We start from the raw sequence: 19,562 nt of genomic DNA on the forward strand, positions 1-19,562 counted from the left end.
TTTTAACTGTTTACTATATATTAATTTTCAAGGTCCGAAGAAGCGTCGTAAGGGTATGTGAATTTCTGTTGATGTTTTATTTATATTTATGTAGGCCTTGCTATTTATCTTTATTGCATGTTAAATCACTTTCGTTCTTTTAGTGTATAGTTTGTAGTGATTTGCAAGTTGTTTGTAAATTGGTTTGTTTGCTGGCCAATATATCCTGTAGAAATTAGACTTTCTAGTCAAAGGGCAGTTTCAAAGTTTCATATTTATATAGCTACATGTAAATGTAGAGGTAGGAGATATAGATAAAACAACACTTACCAGTATTCTAATATTAAGGATACTGTAATAAATTCACATTGAATTGAACAAAAGCCCTTTGTCATGGGGCTATTTCAAGAGCCCTACTGAAAGGAAGTCAAAGTGCAGTTAAAATTAGTTGATTATTATTGTGATTTCCACAGTTTTCATGTTCAGTTTGCATGAGTATTAAGTAATACAGGTGTTAAGTCATATTTTGTATTGAAGAGTCTAGCCAAATTCAGCAGTCAATGCAGTTGTCTAGTCAAAGTCTAACAGCAGCACATTTAGTTAATAATACCAGTATTTAATACAGTGTATATTGTTATGTGATTTATTTTTTAGCTAAGTACCAAAATGAAGACTTAGCTTAAAGTTAAATCTGATATTAAATGTTAAAACAGTTTTGAACAACCCGGTCCTTGAGTTTAGTAGCTTAGTATTAACAGAGCAGAATTTGAACTCCAAATAATCCATCCACAAAACAGATGTACTTGCTTGTGATCTGTTTTAGAACTTCATTACAAGTACGTGCACATGTAGTGGCACTCCAGTAAGACCACTGTGTCATGTTTCAGTGCTTCCACGATGAAAAAAAAAATGTGGATATAATGTACTGTTTCAACATATTTTGGCTTATTTTACCAGATTTTAGAGCAGATCATGTGTTTACATCTAGTCTTTCACAATTTGTTTACACCCTTCATCTCCATACAAGAATGTATGTACATATACATGTAGATCTTTTAGTTGTATTCTGCTTTGGTTTTCACATTTCTTTGAATTTCTCTCTGCATATCACAGTATTAAGCTTTTGCTTGGTCAAAATGATTTTGGCTCATATTATAAGACGCTCTGTACTGTTCTTTACTTTGAAAATATTTGACTAATAACCCAATATTTGGGTTATTAATTATTGCATAGAACAGATAACTTAGTTTCGCTTATAGGGGGAGTGTTTGTACATCAGTTGGATACTATGTCATCGTGTGGAACATGTGGTGAATCTTTACGGAGCAGTCTGGTGTATTCATGTTATATCTCATACTACTGTGCTGCTTTATGGCTGGACTCAAGGGGTCAAAGTGTTTCATATTTTGAGCTCTTCAGAGTGATGACTGACAAATATTGAAGCCTTCCAATATGGTTTAAGATGTGAAGTGTGTTGCATTTCTTTTGTATCATTGTAAAACATTATAGAAGTGAAGAAACTACATCAATCATTTATGTGCCTGAAATTTTGATTTGCACCTGTGCTTACTTTTAGGTCATCATTTTTATGTTGATCTCTTGAAAACAAATGAATGAGCACACATTTTGACCCCTGGAACACCTGTAGCATATACATGTAAGGATACATATACAATGTGGCTACCACTTGTTTTTACTACAAATGACTTTGGTATTTTCAGTTTAACATTAATTTCTTTCAGTACTTCACCTTCAACGGAGGATCCAGTGCCCTTGAAGCCTTTTTGGGGTTTTAGCATATAAATGGTAATATGGTAATTCTCATACATGTGCCATTTCCCATACCCTGCAGGTTGCGCAGACTCAGATTCTGATGGTGAGACAGTGTCTTGTATGTCCCGTAGGGAGTCCGTGTTCTCCACTGCAATGTCTAACTGGTCACAACACAGCTTAAGTCAGTCTGCGCTCAGAGGTATTACCTGGATGTTGTAGCAATCCAAGTGTGATTCCTAGTTTGCTAAGTGATGTTGTCAGCAGAGTGCACGAGGTGGTTTGGTCTGGTGGCTTTTATATCATTGTATGCATGCAAACAGCTATCATCTGTGTGTACCACATATATGTATAGGTATTATCAGTAGGTGGCGGTACTGTTTAGGATTCACACAGCGAGTGGTGCAGAGCTCAGTTTTATAATTTGTCTTGTACAAAAAGAATGTTGCATGTCTATTATTTGTTGGTGATAATTGTTTTTGTGGTGAAAGGTATTTGCTGTATAAATGCATGATAATTTAGTCTGGTTTCAATGAGAGAAAAATAAATGTTATTTGAGATATATGCTGCAGCATGATAAAATATTTTGAATGGTACACCTGTCTGCATACTTGTCTCAAAGTTTTCACTATGACTGTGAAACATAAAGTAGTCATTGAAGGAATATCTATATGAAGAAAACTGTGTTTGACAAATGCTTGGTGTCATGCAGGCCATGGTTTCACTGTTCTCGGGGCCTTTTTTTTGTGCAGGCTGATGTTTGTTGAAGACCAGCGTCCATGTCTGTATGTCACATATGGGAAGGTTTATTAGCAATTTGCCAAAGGTTTTTGTGCACGACATGTGCTCAGGTTTCCTCCACTAATGAAACGGACCCATTATACAAGGGAAAACTTCTGGACCAACATGTTAAACAATGATCAAATAGGAAACCAGCAACAAAGTCAAAATACATTGTACCTTGGTGTAAGTCATTAAGACTTTTTTCTTGTGTTTATAAATACATTAAGTAATAATTTTAGTAATTGAATGAGTTTGATTTATGTATTCGTGTATTTTTTGGATTTGGGGTTTGTGCCGTACTCAAGAAAATTTCACTTACATGATAGTGGCCAGCATTTTGATGGGGGAAAACTGGGCAGAGCAAGGACCACCCACAGGTTTCTGGCAGACCTTTCCATGTACGACGAAATTTGAGTTTGTCGCTGATATTGTCTTAAACTTGATGCAACATTTCTAGGACTGTACATTGTGTGTTTATGTGCAGAACTCTATTACTCAATCATTAGAAGCCTAATTTATTCAGGCTAAGTAGTAACATGAGGATTTAACTGGTGGGAGACTGATGTGTTCCAATAGAGAACATTGCTTCCCTGAAATCAATATTAACTGGATGGGGGTGATTGTACTGACATTGCAGTGAGATCGTCCCATATTGTCACTGTATTTCTACAAATTTAATAATATCAGGCTTTCAGTACAAGGCTTTGAAACATTTTTATTGTTATGGAAGGCCTAGAAACCAGTGTTTGTAATATACGTCTTGTTTTGCCTCATGGGTATCCACTTGCTAATGTCTGTTTACCTCAGTATTACATGTGGAACAAATTTAACATGCACAGTGAGTATGTACTGTACATTTAAAGATAGAATAAAATAAAATAAAAAAAAAAAGGTCACCTGAATAAATTAGACGTATGAAAGCAGGATTAGAAGTGTCAAAAAAGATCAGACTGTGTAGATTACGTGTATGTGATAATCAGTGGCTTAAGCAGGCTTTATGTCAATGTCAACCTGTGCAAGATGTCAATTTCCTGCTATTGCTTGTAAATCTTATTCCAAACTTAAGTGGGGTTTCTCTAGCTGGCATTTCTTCCACAGTGTGTTATTCTGAACAATTCATTGTTGTGTCTTTGACCTGAACTGAGGCCTTCACTGAGATTACAAAATATTTTGATTAATTGCTTCATTTCGCTTTCTCATCTAATACTGACAAGTGCTTCAAGCCTAAGGTAAGACATGCATAGGTTTTGTACACAGTCATTTTGGGAGCACCTTCCTTGTCAGACATATAAATATGTATCTTGACATCTAAATGCAGAGTGACTGAACAGAATAATGCACATCATCTATGGTTAGCAATATTAGGATGTAATTGGGAAAATCTTAGTAATAAATCATATTCACACTGAATCAGTAGCCAAGCTGTTTGTTTATCTCAACAGCTTTCCTGCGCTGGAAAAACACTGCAATCATTGTAATGTAGCAATAAGCTGGACATCATGGTTACATGCCCCTGGTTATCTCCTCTCTAATCGGCCATGGTCTGTACATTATGTTAAGTTTTGATAGATCTGGAAGTTTAAATGTCTGAACTTGATTTGAAATATAGTGTTTACAAATTGGTTTCCGTAATAATTTACAATATTACACATACATAGTTTAAGACATATGTTTTATAAATCATTTGCTTTGAGATTTGTATGAGATTGATTTTAACTAAAAAAAGTTAGAATGGGTAATCTTATGCCCTTTAACAGTTACCGGTAGGTGTGGTTTGAGTTGTTTTCACGTCTTCTTTATAAGCAGGGTGATTATTATACTATTTGTAATAAAAATAAAGTTTTGTTTGTTAATTGTTTTACAATGTGTTTCTTTCAAATTTGAATATATTGAATTTCTCTTTTCAAATTAATGCTTACTTAAAAAATATTTGTTGTGTAATATGAATATGTTTTTTTTTTACAGCTAAATGGTGTTAACAGCACTCTGTTTCAGGTGTTTACTCTCTCAAATCAGAGGACAGTTAGTTGCTCTACAAAGGAGATTTTATATCTTTTATGGAATGCAATGTCTTGTACATGTATTTCTTACTTTCGTACTATACTAACTTTTGATATTTGGTAACATTTGGTTATCCTTTCCAGACTTAAAATTGTTACACACACATATTTATAACTTGCAATTTTTGGTTGTTTTATTACAGAGGAAGATCCTGATATTCCTGACCTCAAAGACCTGATGAAAAAGAAAAAAAGAGTGTTTGAAGCTCCTAGGGCACAAAATTACTATCACTTAGAATATTATCTTCTTCCTGATGACATTGAACCTATTAAGACAGATGTTGTAACATATGGAATAGCAGCAAAAATATACATGGAGCGCCATGATCCTCGGGTGTTGAAAACCTGGCAGGATGGTGAAGTTACTTGGGTGGCTTGGACACACAGGTGAGACTTACCAGTTTGCCTCGTATGAACCATTTCATCTATTGTGTATTTTGTAGTGTAGCTTTAAGGTTTTGGAGAACATGTATGTAAAACTGCTAAACCACTAATTTTGGTGTAGATTTTGGAAAAAACTAGCGTCTTTTATCTCAGTTATTTTATTTTGGAGGTAAAGATAATACTCTGGATGGGGCATCATCAGAGCTTTGACAGCATGTAATTTTATCTGTCAGTTATATAAAAGCTAGGGCAGTTAAAACTCGTATGTCTAAAGGCCAGTATACACTGAGTATACTGATGCGACCCGACTCGACTAAAAAATTGCATTAAGTTGCTGACAGATTTTCTTGTGCGTACCACTCCATGAACGAAAATCTTGTCCAGTTGGCTTTAAGTGGTGAGTGAACTGACTGTGGTAGTTATTTTGTAAAAAAAAATAGGGCCCAGTCGAGCATTTTGACTTTCTTTCCACTAGTGTATCCACCCTCCTACGACTAACCTCGGTGGCAGTCTTCAACCTTCATCCAATCAGAAGTAGGTGTATAGTCATGCTGATCAAATGCAGTCATGTTTTTGGTATGCAAAATGGTGGCACCCAAAATGGTGGCAACCATTGTGGTAACATGAACGACACAGGCAGAAGACAAGCTCATCGAGCTTTGGAGCAATGAGCCTTGTGAAAAAGCCCCTACTGTTCATGCAACAGTAGTCACAGCTGTACCCAGCAACTCCTGACTGGCTGTTTTCAGCGACGTCTTCGGCGAAGAATATTACTGATTGCTGCAATAGCTGCAAAATATCGGATATCACTATTATCCGGAGAATCCATGCCTGGTGAAGAGATGTGTGTATAGTCAAAAAATGTTTGTTTACTGGTAAACCGAAGCTGTTGAAAAAAATTGGAACAACTGCAACACTATCGGGAAATTACATTCGGACCTTCGTAGCAAAGGACAATGGGCACATCACTCGCTAGTTTATACATCCCTGTTACCGAGCGTGTACCTCCCAAAGATTAGACATGGCTTAGACTACAGTTGAGATAAAATTTTTGTTTACGGTTTCCTTCAAAGATTTCAAAATTGATGTCATTTCATGTCATTTGTCTAGAATATGATTTCTTGTGTACATGCTTGAATACATTTCTCGTCAAAACCTATATATGTATGTCTTTTTGGTAGGACATGTATTACAGCCCCACTGTAAGCCTGAACCTAAACTGCCATAACATAATTGAAAGTTTTTGAGTAAGGCATGAAACAATAATCATATCAAGAATTGACAGTATGAACCTACAAATTTGTCTGTTTGTTTGCTTCTGTGAAGTATGTAGTTAATGGTTGCAACATTCTATTCAGTTATCATATGTATATGTTCATATATTCTGAGTTAGAAATATTAATAGTTCTTCTTTTTCACATGCAAAATACTTGCTTTGATTAGAGCTTTAACAAACTAAATTTTGTCAAGGATAAAATTCTGGAGGAAAAGAATTACTGATGACTAGTTTGTTTGAAGTTGATGTATTTTGTATCTTAAAAATATTCATCTAAAGCTTTTCATGTTTAAGTCAAGTTAGCTGTTACAGTATTAAAGTACGCTTGCAAGTTTTAGTAGAACTAGTGAGCAAACAATGCCCTGCCTCATCTAAGAGCAACTTTGCTTATTGAGCAAACATTTCAACCCAGTTAATGTGTGTTAGGGTTAGGGACTTTAGCCATGAATCTGGTTAATTGATAGACGTGGAAGAGGTTGCAGTAGAAAGTGTTGATGTGCATTACATGTACACATGCTTGGTGATGCAGGGAATTGCCCAGCAAATACTTGCATTGGGTCTCGTGTGTACAAATGGAGAAAGCTGACTTTTTTACCTTCCAGCTATGATTCCAGTCCTGTTGAAATAAGCCTTTTGTTTGTGGGATCAATTTATGTGGGTTACCCATTAGACAGGCACATATCAATAATCCCATCTAATCGTCAATATCAGAAGGGACAATGGCTGCATTATGCCAGCTATTATTTCAGCAGCAACTTTCTTTATTATACCTGGTCATGCCTTTTTTGATCATCGTGCTATAATTGTAGCAATTGTCAATGTCCTGTTTTTCAGCCACTCAGTCACTGTTACAAAAGATGTTCTCCTACAGCTGTTCAGCCACAAGTTAGAGCTACGCATATGGGATTCTAAGGACAAATGTTCAACACGGGCACGCTTTGATCGCCCCAAGGCCTTTCGTATTCCTCAACCCAGGCCAGGTAAAATACATTATAGCACAGCTTTGCAAAAATGTTCATGTTACATGCATGTAGAAGAAGTTTCATTGAAACATTTATTTAATGGTATGGATGGTTTGCAGTGGCAATCTTTGAGGTAAGTTTGTGTATTGCCCACAGGGCGTCTGTTGTTAGAGTTGTCATAAGCTGGGCAGAGGCCCTTGGCTGGTAAGGCCATAAAATGGGCAATATACACAAACTTATCTCAATGATGGCTGCTATGGCAAACCATCTATAGGTGTATGTTTTTTGAAATCAGTGGAAGTAAAGCCAGATGATTTAGAAACTGAAAATGGTAATGAATTTTATGGGTAGTGTATAAGGTCATTGTATGATTTTTCATCCATGATCGCAAAAGCCATATACATGTATAGCAAAGTCTGTGAAAGATCAATGAATTTCATTTATTCTTTTTATTTGGTTGGTGTTGTACGCCGTTGAAGAATATTTCACTTATATCATGATGATCAGCGTTATGGTGGGAGGAAACCAGGCAGAGCCCTGGAGAAACCCATGACCATCCACAGGTTGCTTGCAGACGTTTCCATGTTTTGACCGCAGAGGAAGCCAGCATGAACTGGACTTGAACTCACAGCGATCGCATTGGTGAGAGGCTCCTGGGTCATTACGCTGCGCTAGCACACTAACCAACTGAGCCACAGAGGCTCCCTCAATGGATTTATAGTAAACTTGCAAGCTCTTAAGCTACTGTAGTACATTTATATTACTTGGACAAAAATCCTTTCCTGTCACCTAAAGTTTCACATTTGGTAGATCAAGTGTGCTGTGTGTATGATAAATAGTGTGTTAAGAATATATTTCATCATATGTCTTCACAAGTCAAGTTTATTAAATTTTACAGTTATAATTGTCTTGTAAGTAAACATGGACCATGTGCAAAATCATAGTAGTGTCTAATTCCACTTAACTTGAGACTAAGGGCCTTTTTTTCATCGTGTTGAATAAAATCTCCACATCAGATATATGAGTATTTGCTGTCAAAGCACAACTCAGATACATACTTTAAATTAATGCCTTTGGAACACTTTGTGTCCATCGTTCCAGGTCCATTAAAAACTGTTGACGACTGCTTCTCTTTATATGAGTCTCACCCAGATTCTTACTTTATACACGGTCACTGTAAGTTCAAGTTCAGCTCATGCTGGCTTCCTCTCCGCCCATAAGTGGGAAGGTCTACCAGCAACCTGCAGATGGTCGTGGGTTTCCCCTGGGCTCTGCCCAGTTTCCTCCCACCATAATGCTGCCCGCCATCGTATAAGTGAAATATTCTTGAGTACGGCGTAAAACACCAATCAAGTAAATAAATAAATTTATACCTTATACACGATCTTCTGGTGTGTGTTGAACGAAATTGAACTCGTGATTATTGACCCTGAACTTTCATCATGGTTGAGAATTGGTGTATGAATACCTGCTTTAAAGCTTAGATGTTCAAGCATTTTACGTACAAAAAAAATGCGATCTTATGTTATACCCTGTTTTTCTATTGCAGGAGAAGATCCAGAAGAGTTAGGTGGGGTTAAATCTCAGGTAGTGAAACAGTCACGCAGTTTTGTGAACATGCAACCTAGGAAGTCTTGCTCTGTTCGTCCTCTCCCTTCTCAAATCTCTATTCCAAAGCATGGGAGTAGCAGATCAAGTCGGCAAAAAGGTAAGTAATAGAATATTTCTCCTTTTCTCTCTCCCTTCAAGTGGTATGCAGGACATGTTTTTTTATTTGGGGGGGGGGGGGGATGGCATTTGGCCAATGCAGTAAGACAGAACAATAAGATTTAAGCTTATACAGACTTATGTTCTGATAATATCATGTACCCTGTTCATTTGTGTAAGTGTCTTGGAAGGCTTGTAACAATGTTTTGCTTGCAGAGGAGCATTATGAGGCCTCCACAGATGTATCTCCTGTTGATAAGAAAGTGATTCCACAAGGAGAAGTAGAAGCCCCCAAACCAACTGGTGATGATAAAACGCCCAATACTCTTGTTATTGTCCAGAAGGAAACTAATGATGGAGCTGATACAGATGAAAGGTAAAGTAGATATGACGTTTACAAAACAAACTGTATTGCCATTTTGTGATACCCCATAAACAGGTAATGTTGGGCTGGGTTTATTGCCTGGCTTTAGCGTGACAATTCATCCATCAGATTCTCTTCAGACACTTTGTTTGATTGTTTGAGTCCGGTTCACACAGCTTTGTAGTTTCATGTTTTCTTGTCATGAGGGTTGTTCAGGCTATAAGCCCATTAGGCTACATTTTTTTCAAGCACTCTATTTATGGTGAAATTGTATGAAATTGTATGAAGAAGGGACCTGGGCATTATACCTCTGTTTCATGCATCACCTCATAAGTAATTTCAGTGTGTTGCTTACCATGAAACTTTGTTTCGAGTTGTATTTTTTCAGATTCTTCAGTATCTGTAATTGGGCATGTCTGATTGACAAATTTCCTATCCAAATTTACTGTTGTTGGTATAAAATCAGGGTCTGACATGACAAACTGGTGTCATTTAACTTAGACAAGGCAGAGAGTGCCTGCCCAATGTGGAAAGTCAAAGTGCAAATTGTACGTATAATTTCCTGCTCTCGTCTCGCATTTGAGGAAAGTGATGTGTATTGTGAATCTGACTGGGAAGCTTAAACTTAAGCTTACATGTATGTTGCCTGCTCACTGAAGCATGAGCTTGTTCATGTGTTTTGTCAGCTGTCTCTATGCTTCTCCCCACTTCTCTCCAGTGTTACACAATTAATAAGAGCCAACACTGGACACAGTTTATAATTTGTGCTAAAAACTATCCACAGATAGTTGTTTGACGCTTGTTTGATCTATTTATTCATGGAGTGCTTGCATCTCCATGCTGTATGGGTAAGGTAGTTTGGTTAGCCAATCATTTTCAGTGTGAAGCTGAACTGCCTGCTCTCCCATGAATTTGAGACTTGTAATTGGACAGCATTGTATGTGGCTTTACAGTGACATTCAGGGACAGGCACTGTATGTATCTTCATACAAGTATACATTGCATATACTCTGGCATCAGACTGGGTTCTGATGTTCATATCATTAAAACATTAATGGAAGGCATTTATCTATATTTTATCAGTCCCAGAACATTTAGTCGCCTAGGTAGGCTAGCAGGACTGGAATCACCAACTAAGAACTTGAATGGTGCTGAGCAGCGGTCAGCAAGGTCCAGCAGAACTCAAAGGAACACTGGGTCTTCTAAGGAATTCTATGGTAAAAAGTCACCAGGAAGTGGTAGACCCACGCCATCACATCTGAGATCTAAGTCACCTTTGGACTCTGATTGTAAGTAGCTCATTTGGGAACATCCCAACAATTATTCAGGGACATCAAAGTGAAGGTTGAAGTATATGTTTAAACCCAAAGTGAATGCTCAATTAACAATTAACTTTGGTCATCATTAATGTGTGTGAAGTGCTGTTCTCATAAAGGATAATCATATCGTACTAAGTCGGGGCATCATTCATTCATTAAAAGGTGCCTCTTATACAGTGCTGTTTACCTCTATAATTTGGGCAAGTCATCAGTTCTTTAGATGGCAATGCTGAAATAGTGATATGCATTTGTGTGTAAAGCACATGCTTCTCTCACAGATGTAGTGTATAACAAGTATCACATATCCAAAGTCATAGACAGTGCATTTAGGAAAGAGTGAGACATGATATATGAGACGTGATATATGTGAGGTACACCTGTAGGAGGTGCAGGTTCTGTGTTGGATTGGGAATTTCTTCTTGTTTACTCCCCATATTTCGTTCCCTGAAGACAATTCTTTATTTACATATGTATTTGATTGGTGGTAATGACTTGATTAAGAATTTGCCCCTATATAGTGACAGTTGGGTGGTAGAATTTAACCATTAACCTTCATTTACAAACCTGACAAACCTCCTGACTTAGGGCTGCAGCCAAAACCAGGAGATAGCGCTGGACTTGAGCACATAATCTTTTGGAAATGGTCCTGATGGTAGGGTACATGTTACAGCAAGTTCATGTATTAACCATCTGAGCCAGAAGTCCACTTGTCTTCCACCAATGTTGAGACCAAGTTGGTTAGTAACTTGACCAAGGTTGGTGGTTTAACACAGTAATATTCCTTCCATCTGCAAAACATACTGCAAGAGTATAAGTGAAAATTCTTGAGTATCATGTATGGCAGTAAGGAATAATCAATCAGGGATTAAATAAATCAGCTCCATATGTATAAGGTTCTGTAGCAAGTCATTATTTGTTATCTCATCAGATTTTCCAGATTCAGCTGACAAACCACACTCTGAGCTGAAAGCAAACAGTAAATCTCCAGTTGTATGCAGAAAATCAAAGACAGACACAATTTCTGTGGCAGAGGTGGAAAGAATAAAGAAATTTGGAATATGTAGTGTCCCTGTCAGAATGGCTATATTGTTTGCAGGTAATGACATGTTTTAGTAGATGTTGTGGAAAATATATTATGAATGTAAATCATAGCCTTGTATTATAAATACATAGATTTCAATTGATTGAATCGCTAAAGTCACTTAAGTGTTATTCATTTTAGAGAGATTAAGAATTTTACACAGAAATAACAATGTACATAATATTTACAACTAATGTCATATGACTAGTCTATTACCACTGATGATTTTATTTATCATTCGTTCCTTCACTTTATTTCATCTAAGCTTTAGAGTGTAAAAATGCACTTTCAGAAGCACATAAGCAAAATGTGTCATCAGGAGTAAAGGTGGAGTTAATTATTGTTGTTGGTGGGCGATGTGGTCGAACCCATCCTTAACTGACAAAGGTGGAGTTAATTACTGTTGTTGGTAGATGATGTGGTCGAACCCATCCTTAACTGACAAAGGTGGAGGTAATTTCTATTGTTGGTAGGTGATGTGGTCGAACCCATCCTTAATTGACAAAGGTGGAGGTAATTTCTGTTGTTGGTAGATGATGTGGTCCAACCCATCCTTAACTGACAAAGGTGGAGTTAATTATTGTTGTTGGTGGGTGATGTGGTCAAACCCATCCTTAATTGACAAAGGTGGAGGTAATTTCTGTTGTTGGTAGATGATGTGGTCCAACCCATCCTTAACTGACAAAGGTGGAGTTAATTATTGTTGTTGGTGGGTGATGTGGTCAAACCCAACCTTACTTGACAAAGGTGGAGTTAATTACTGTTGTTGGTAGGTGATGTGGTCAAACCCAACCCTACTTGACAGAGGTGGAGTTAATTACTGTTGTTGGTAGATGATGTGGTCGAACCCCTCCTTAATTGACAAAGGTGGAGGTAATTTCTGTTGTTGGTAGGTGATGTGGTCAAACCCATCCTTAATTGACAAAGGTGCAGTTAATTACTGTTGTTGGTAGGTGATGTGGTCGAACCCATCCTTAATTGACAAAGGTGGAGGTAATTTCTGTTGTTGGTAGGTGATGTGGCCCAACCCATCCTTAACTGACAAAGGTAGAGTTAATTACTGTTGTTGGTGGGTGATGTGGTCCAACCCATCCTTAACTGACAAAGGTGGAGGTAATTTCTGTTGTTGGTAGGTGATGTGGCCCAACCCATCCTTAACTGACAAAGGTGGATTTAATTATTGTTGTTGGTAGGTGATGTGGTCGAACCCATCCGTAATTGACAAAGGTAGAGTTAATTACTGTTGTTGGTAGGCGATGTGGTCAAACCCGGCCTTACTTGACAAAGATGGAGTTAATTACTGTTGTTGGTAGGTGATGTGGTCGAACCCATCCTTAATTGACAAAGGTGGAGGTAATTTCTGTTGTTGGTAGGTGATGTGGCCCAACCCATCCTTAACAGACAAAGGTGGAGTTAATTACTGTTGTTGGTGGGTGATGTGGTCCAACCCATCCTTAACTGACAAAGGTGGATTTAATTATTGTTGTTGGTGGGTGATGTGGTCAAACCCAGCCTTACTTGACAAAGGTGGAGTTAATTACTGTTGTTGGTAGGTGATGTGGTCCAACCTTTCCTTAATTGACAAAGGTGGAGTTAATTACTGTTGTTGGTAGGTGATGTGGTCGAACCCATCCTTAATTGACAAAGGTGGAGGAAATTACTGTTGTTTATAGGCAATGTGGTCCAACCCATCCTTAACTGACAAAGGTGGAGTTAATTACTGTTGTTGGTGGGTGATGTGGTCGAACCCATCCTTAACTGACAAAGGTGGATTTAATTATTGTTGTTGGTGGGTGATGTGGTCAAACCCAACCTTAATTGACAAAGATGGAGTTAATTACTGTTGTTGGTAGGCGATGTGGTCGAACCCATCCTTAATTGACAAAGGTGGAGTTAATTACTGTTGTTGGTAGATGATGTGGTCCAACCCATCCTTAATTGACAAAGGTGGAGTTAATTAATGTTGTTTATAGGCAATGTGGTCCAACCCATCCTTAAATGACAAAGGTGGAGTTAATTACTGTTGTTGGTAGGCAATGTGGTCCAACCCCTTCCTTAATTGACAAAGGTGGAGTTAATTACTGTTGGTGGTAGATGATGTGGTTGAACCCATCCTTAATTGACAAAGGTGGAGGTAATTACTGTTGTTGGTAGATGATGTGGTCCAACCCATCCTTAATTGACAAAGGTGGAGGTAATTTCTGTTGTTGGTAGATGATGTGGTCGAACCCATCCTTAATTGACAAAGGTGGAGGTAATTACTGTTGTTTGTAGATGATGTGGTCCAACCCATCCTTAATTGACAAAGGTGGAGGTAATTTCTGTTGTTGGTAGGTGATGTGGTTGAACCCATCCTTAATTGACAAAGGTGGAGTTAATTACTGTTGTTGGTAGATGATGTGGCCCAACCCATCCTTAATTGACAAAGGTGAAGGTAATTTCTGTTGTTGGTAGGCGATGTGGTCCAACCCAGCCTTAATTGACAAAGGTAGAGTTAATTACCGTTGTTGGTAGGGGATGTGGTCAAACCCATCCTTAATTGACAAGGCACTGTGTTAATCCCATCATATAGGTCCCAGGAGTCTAACATGTCGTCTGGATAGTCCGGTGACTGGAGTGGAAGACGCCTTTGTGAGTGTTGCCATTGATGGGCCTCTGATGTCGGAGATGCAGAAGAAGGAGCTTAACCCACTCATCTTCAAAATACATGCTGCCACTGATATGCCAGAAACACCGTTGGGCTATAATGATCTCAAGGAAAGGTGAGCTCCAAGGCATTGTTGTACATGCACCTGATGACAGTGGTTTATTGTCAATTGACATGTACGATAATAGTTAAAGAAGGTGGTTAAGTGGAAAATCTTTCTGAACTTGAACTTGTTCATACAATAAACCTGCTCTAGTTTGCTGCCTTCCTCTCTGGCCGTACGTGTTAAGGTCTGCCAGCAAGCTGCGAATGGTTGAGGGTTTCCCCGGGCTCTGCTCGATTTCCTCCCACTATAATGCGGGCATATAATGAGGATGGCATAAAACACAAATCAAATAAATAAATAAATTATTTTGCTGCCTGTGCTAATTGTTTGTGTAATTTGTGTAGCTATCATTCCTCCAATGTAATCAACTAGCTCTTGCTCATATCATGTGTAAAGATTTCTGTTCAAAAGATAAATTAATGTGTAGATTAATTATGTATATTATTGTAAAATGTTTTATCTGTTTTTAGGTGCAATCCAGTGTATTGCAATTATCAGTTTTACAAACAGCCTGAGCACCGAAGTATTGGAAAAGAGCATAGCAGAAATATATATTGGGATGACATCAGTGTTTGCTTAACAGGTACTGTACAAAGATATCATCAGTCTGACAAGAAGCAGCTACATATATATGTAGATAACAACTCTGCAGTATGATTAATTATGATGATACATGTAGAAAACTTTGTGACAAGTGCAGACTGGTCTTCATGTATCGTATAGTTAGCAACAGTACCGCTGTATGGAACATGTAAACAGCATCCGCAGGGTAGCTTCATGGAGCATGTAAATAGCAACCCTGCAGTATGGCTGTATGGAGCATGTAAACAGCAACTCAACGGTACAGCTGTATGGAGCATGTAAATAGTAACCCTGCAGTATGGCTGTCTGGAACATGTAAACAGCAACTCAGTAGTCCCGGCTGTATGGAGCATGTAAACAGCAACTGCAGGGTATCTTCATGGAGCATGTAAATAGCAACTCTGCAATATGGCTGTATAGAGCATGTAAATAAGCAACTCTGCATTATGGTTGTATTGAGCACGTAAATAAGCAACTCTCCATTATGGCTGTATGGAGCATGTAAATAAGCAACTCTACATTATGGTTGTATGGAGCATGTGAATAGCACGTCTGTCGTTCTGCTGTATGGAGCATGTAAATAAGCAACTCTGCATTATGGCTGTGTGGAGCATGTAAACAAGCAACTCTGCATTATGACTGTATGGAGCTTGTAAATAAGCAGCTCTACAGTATGCCTGTATGGAGCTTGTAAATAAGCAACCCTGCATTATGGCTGTATGGAGCATCTGAATAGCACCTTTGTCATACAGCTGTATGGAGCATGTAAATGAGCAACTCTGCATTATGGCTGTGTGGAGCATGTAAATATGTAACTCTGCAGTATGGCTGTATGGAGCTTGTAAATAAGCAGCTCTACAGTATGCCTGTATGGAGTTTGTGATAAGCAGCTCTGTGGCATGATTTTATGGAGCATGTAAATAAGCAACTATGCAGTATGGCTGTATGGTGTTTGTAAATAAGCAACCCGGCAGTATGGCTGTATGGAGTATGTAAACAGCAGTTGTGCATTACGGCTGTATGGAGCATGTAAATAGCAAAACTGCAGTATGGCCGTGTGGAGCAGGTAAATAGCAACTTTGCAGTGTAGCTATATGGAGCATGTAAACAGCAACTCAACAGTACAGCTGTATGGAGCATGTAAATAGTAACTCTGCAGTATGGCCGTATGGAACATGTAAGCAGCAACCCAATAGTCCCGGCTGTATGGAGAATGTAAACAGCAACTGCAGGGTAGCTTATGGAGCATGTAAATATCAACTCTACAGTATGGGTGTATGGAGCATGTAAATAGCAACTTTGCAATGTATGGAGCACGTAAATATCAACTCTACTGTATGGGTGTATGGGGCATGTAGATTGGAAAACTGCGGTATGGATTTATGGAGCATGTAAATAGGAACTCTACAATATGGCTGTATGGAGCATGTAAATATCACCTCTACAGTGTGGTTGTATGGAGCATGTAATTCGCAGCTCTTCAGTATGACTGTATAGAACATGTAAATAGCAACTATGCAGTATGACTGTATGGCACATGTAAATAAGCAACTATGCAGTATGACTGTATGGTGCATGTAAATAGCAACCCTGCAGTATGCCTGCATGGAGCATGTAAATAGCAACTTTGCAATGTATGGAGCATGTAAATATCAACTCTACAGTATGGGTGTATGGGGCATGTAAATAGGAAAACTGCGGTATGGATGTATGGAGCATGTAAATAGGAACTCTACAATATGGCTGTATGGAGCATGTAAATAAGCAACTCTGCATTATGGTTGTATGGAGCATCTGTATAGCAGCTCTGTCGTGCGGTTGTATGGAGCATGTAAATAGCAACTTTGCAGTATGACTGCATTGTTCATCTAAATATCAACTCTACCATATGTTTGTATGGAGCATGTAAATAGCAAAACTGCAGTATGGCTCTGTGGAGCATGTAAATAGCAAAATTGCAATATGGCTGTATGGAGGATGTAAATAGCAAAACTGCAATATGGCTGTATGGAGCATGTAAATAGCAACTCAGCAGCATGACTGTGCGGAGCATGTAAATAGCAACACTGCAATATGGCTGTATGGAGCATGTAAATAGCAATAGATACTCTGTACCAACTTTGCAGTATGGATGTATGAGTCATGCAAACAGCAATTATGTAGTATGGCTGTATGAAGCATATGGATGCATGTAGTTGGTCTGTGGTGTAGTCATCTGAAGCCTGTGTTCACAGTGTGTAGAAAGTAAATGTGTGTAGTGTTGGCATAAGGCTAAAACTTTAACATGTGTCAGATGAGGACATCTTTTCTTTGAACAGGTGTATTAGAACCGTCTGAGTTTCGTCAGTTCCTCAATGGCCCACCCCTGGAAATTGAGTTGCATGACAGAGACAGAAAACAGTCATCTATGAAAGTAAAACCTACACTCTTTGGGGATGACCTTGAAGATGAGAAGATCAATAATGTGGGTACTGTCACAAGTAAGTGTGAACATTATTTTATGAGCTCATTTGCCTGCATTATGTTTTCAATTTCATCTTCAAAGAGTACTTTAATGGTTTATTGAATTTTCAAGAGGTGGCTTGACCATCCTGTCCCAACAGGTGAAGCGTTAAGGACCAACTATATGCTCTGGATGCTCTGAGATCTGAAATGGCATTACTTGAGGCCCAACTCAAATTTTGTGCAAAGTAGGCTAGCCAGATCAAGTGTTGTAGTATTGCATAGTTACTCTCTGAAATAATATCTTTTCCTAAGTTTTCCTAAATATGGTACTAGAAAATACCTGAAGTATCAAATGCAGTGATTTGATTAAAAATACATATATGTATGCATTTGGATTTACTTGTGGACTAACTCTCCCGAACGTACATGTACAAGCAAAATACATGTACATGACATGCAACACGTACCATTTTTGGGGACCAAGCCTGGGCCTTTGGCTTACAAGGCTTTAATCACCCTGCTTCAGTATCCGGTTACAATTAACTTCTTAATCTCTATATATGATATGTTTTTTTCATAAATACAAAGCACACATATTTCCTTCTTTTCTCTTTTTTTTCTGGGTCATGATAGTTGATCATAATATTCATTTCACAATAATTAACTTGATATGCAAGTCTTTGCTAGTTACAGTAAAATAAAAATGAGTTTTTAGCTCTTAGGAAGGACAAATATTCAAAAGTAGACATCACTCTTAGTCTCATTTTGTGTTGAATCAGCATGTACACTACAGGGTAATTGTTTCTAACGGTTATTGAGGATTCTCAATAATTTACCAATCTAGTTTTACCAATAAGCAGTGCAGCTTTGTCTCCAAAATAAAATTAAAAATGCACATAAACTGCACTGAAAGTTGCTCTTTCATGTATGAAAAGGCTGAGGAATTAGGGTAACTTTCACAAGCTGTCTACATTGACTTTTTCAGGCAGACGAACATTGCACAATGCCTTCCAAGGTAGAGATAAACCCTGGGACCCTTTTGGGGTTGCCAAGGTAGATCTCTCAGAGTTATTATTAGGTAACAAGTTCTTGTACCTTAAGGTACCTGTACATACCTGCAAGTCTCCAGATGTCTTGGGACTCACAAACACATCAGGTGGGCGATTAGTAGGAATCCCAGGTGCTGTGGATGGGCCAGGTGAGATGTACTTATTTATACAGATCTCTCTAGACATGGGTTGAATATTTGACACTCCCTGTTCAAGAAGTAACATCTGAGTTAAAAATCAAATGTCGTAATTGCCTTGAAGTTACTTGGCTGATGAGTAAACAAATTTGTTTAAAAAACAAAGAGAGAAATATGTACAGTGATACTATCAAAAAATAAGCATTGCCAACATTTTTACTGTACTCTGTCTTATTAGTTGCTCAACCCCTTCCTGCTGGTAACTTTGTGGAATCCAACACAATGCTAAAAGTGACTGTGGAATTGGCCTACCCACTTGCTACTCCAGAAGATATTGCTGCCAAGAAACCGGTACCATCAACTGTTGAGGTCAGTATGAGTGATACCACATAATTGTTTTTTTCTAACCTTCAGAAAGCAGTGCGTGGATGTTTTCAATTTATATTATTAAAGTATAATTGAAATCCTACTAAAATATTGTATTCAGTACTGTATGGCCATCTGACTGTTTTGACCTTAAAATGCTGTTTTGTCCATTGTACTCTTGCAGTGGAAGGTTAATTTTGAAGTTATGTGTTTTTTTTGTTTATAGTGTCCTTTTGGAAGACTGGTGTTCATATTTGACTACACCAATACCGAGGTGTTACTGTGCTTACTGAATGTGATATGTGCTATCAATGCACGAGCTTTAGACCTGGATGATATGCCTCAGCATGTTGTAGAGGCTGCCCTCTCCACATACAAGCTAACCCTGTAAGTTTTGCCGGTGTCATTTTCTGAAATGGGAAGTAATCCTAAGCAACTTCTACTTTCTACATACTTCTCTTAATTGAATTTTGGGAGCTTTAGGAGGAGCGAGAAATCTGCAGCAGACAGAGATTCAAGGTTGGGATGGGTGTACATCAAAGTTT

At 38.2% G+C, this 19,562-nt stretch overlaps 1 protein-coding gene across 1 annotated transcript in view; it reads left to right on the forward strand.

The window, feature by feature from the left end:
• The window catches only part of LOC135470079 (uncharacterized), a 38,726-nt gene that overhangs the window by 3,344 nt on the left and 15,820 nt on the right, over window positions 1-19,562 (forward strand). The window contains exons 3-15 of the mRNA XM_064748821.1: window positions 33-53; window positions 4,736-4,979; window positions 7,087-7,232; window positions 8,764-8,922; window positions 9,138-9,297; window positions 10,369-10,574; window positions 11,533-11,700; window positions 14,258-14,447; window positions 14,909-15,021; window positions 17,339-17,500; window positions 18,451-18,663; window positions 18,890-19,020; window positions 19,244-19,404. Of these exons, the coding sequence (XP_064604891.1) occupies window positions 33-53; window positions 4,736-4,979; window positions 7,087-7,232; window positions 8,764-8,922; window positions 9,138-9,297; window positions 10,369-10,574; window positions 11,533-11,700; window positions 14,258-14,447; window positions 14,909-15,021; window positions 17,339-17,500; window positions 18,451-18,663; window positions 18,890-19,020; window positions 19,244-19,404 (2,074 nt within the window). The remainder of the gene's footprint in view (window positions 1-32; window positions 54-4,735; window positions 4,980-7,086; window positions 7,233-8,763; window positions 8,923-9,137; window positions 9,298-10,368; window positions 10,575-11,532; window positions 11,701-14,257; window positions 14,448-14,908; window positions 15,022-17,338; window positions 17,501-18,450; window positions 18,664-18,889; window positions 19,021-19,243; window positions 19,405-19,562) is intronic.

This window comes from Liolophura sinensis, chromosome 7, assembly GCF_032854445.1.
Source record: "Liolophura sinensis isolate JHLJ2023 chromosome 7, CUHK_Ljap_v2, whole genome shotgun sequence".
Lineage (NCBI taxonomy): Eukaryota > Metazoa > Mollusca > Polyplacophora > Chitonida > Chitonidae > Liolophura > Liolophura sinensis.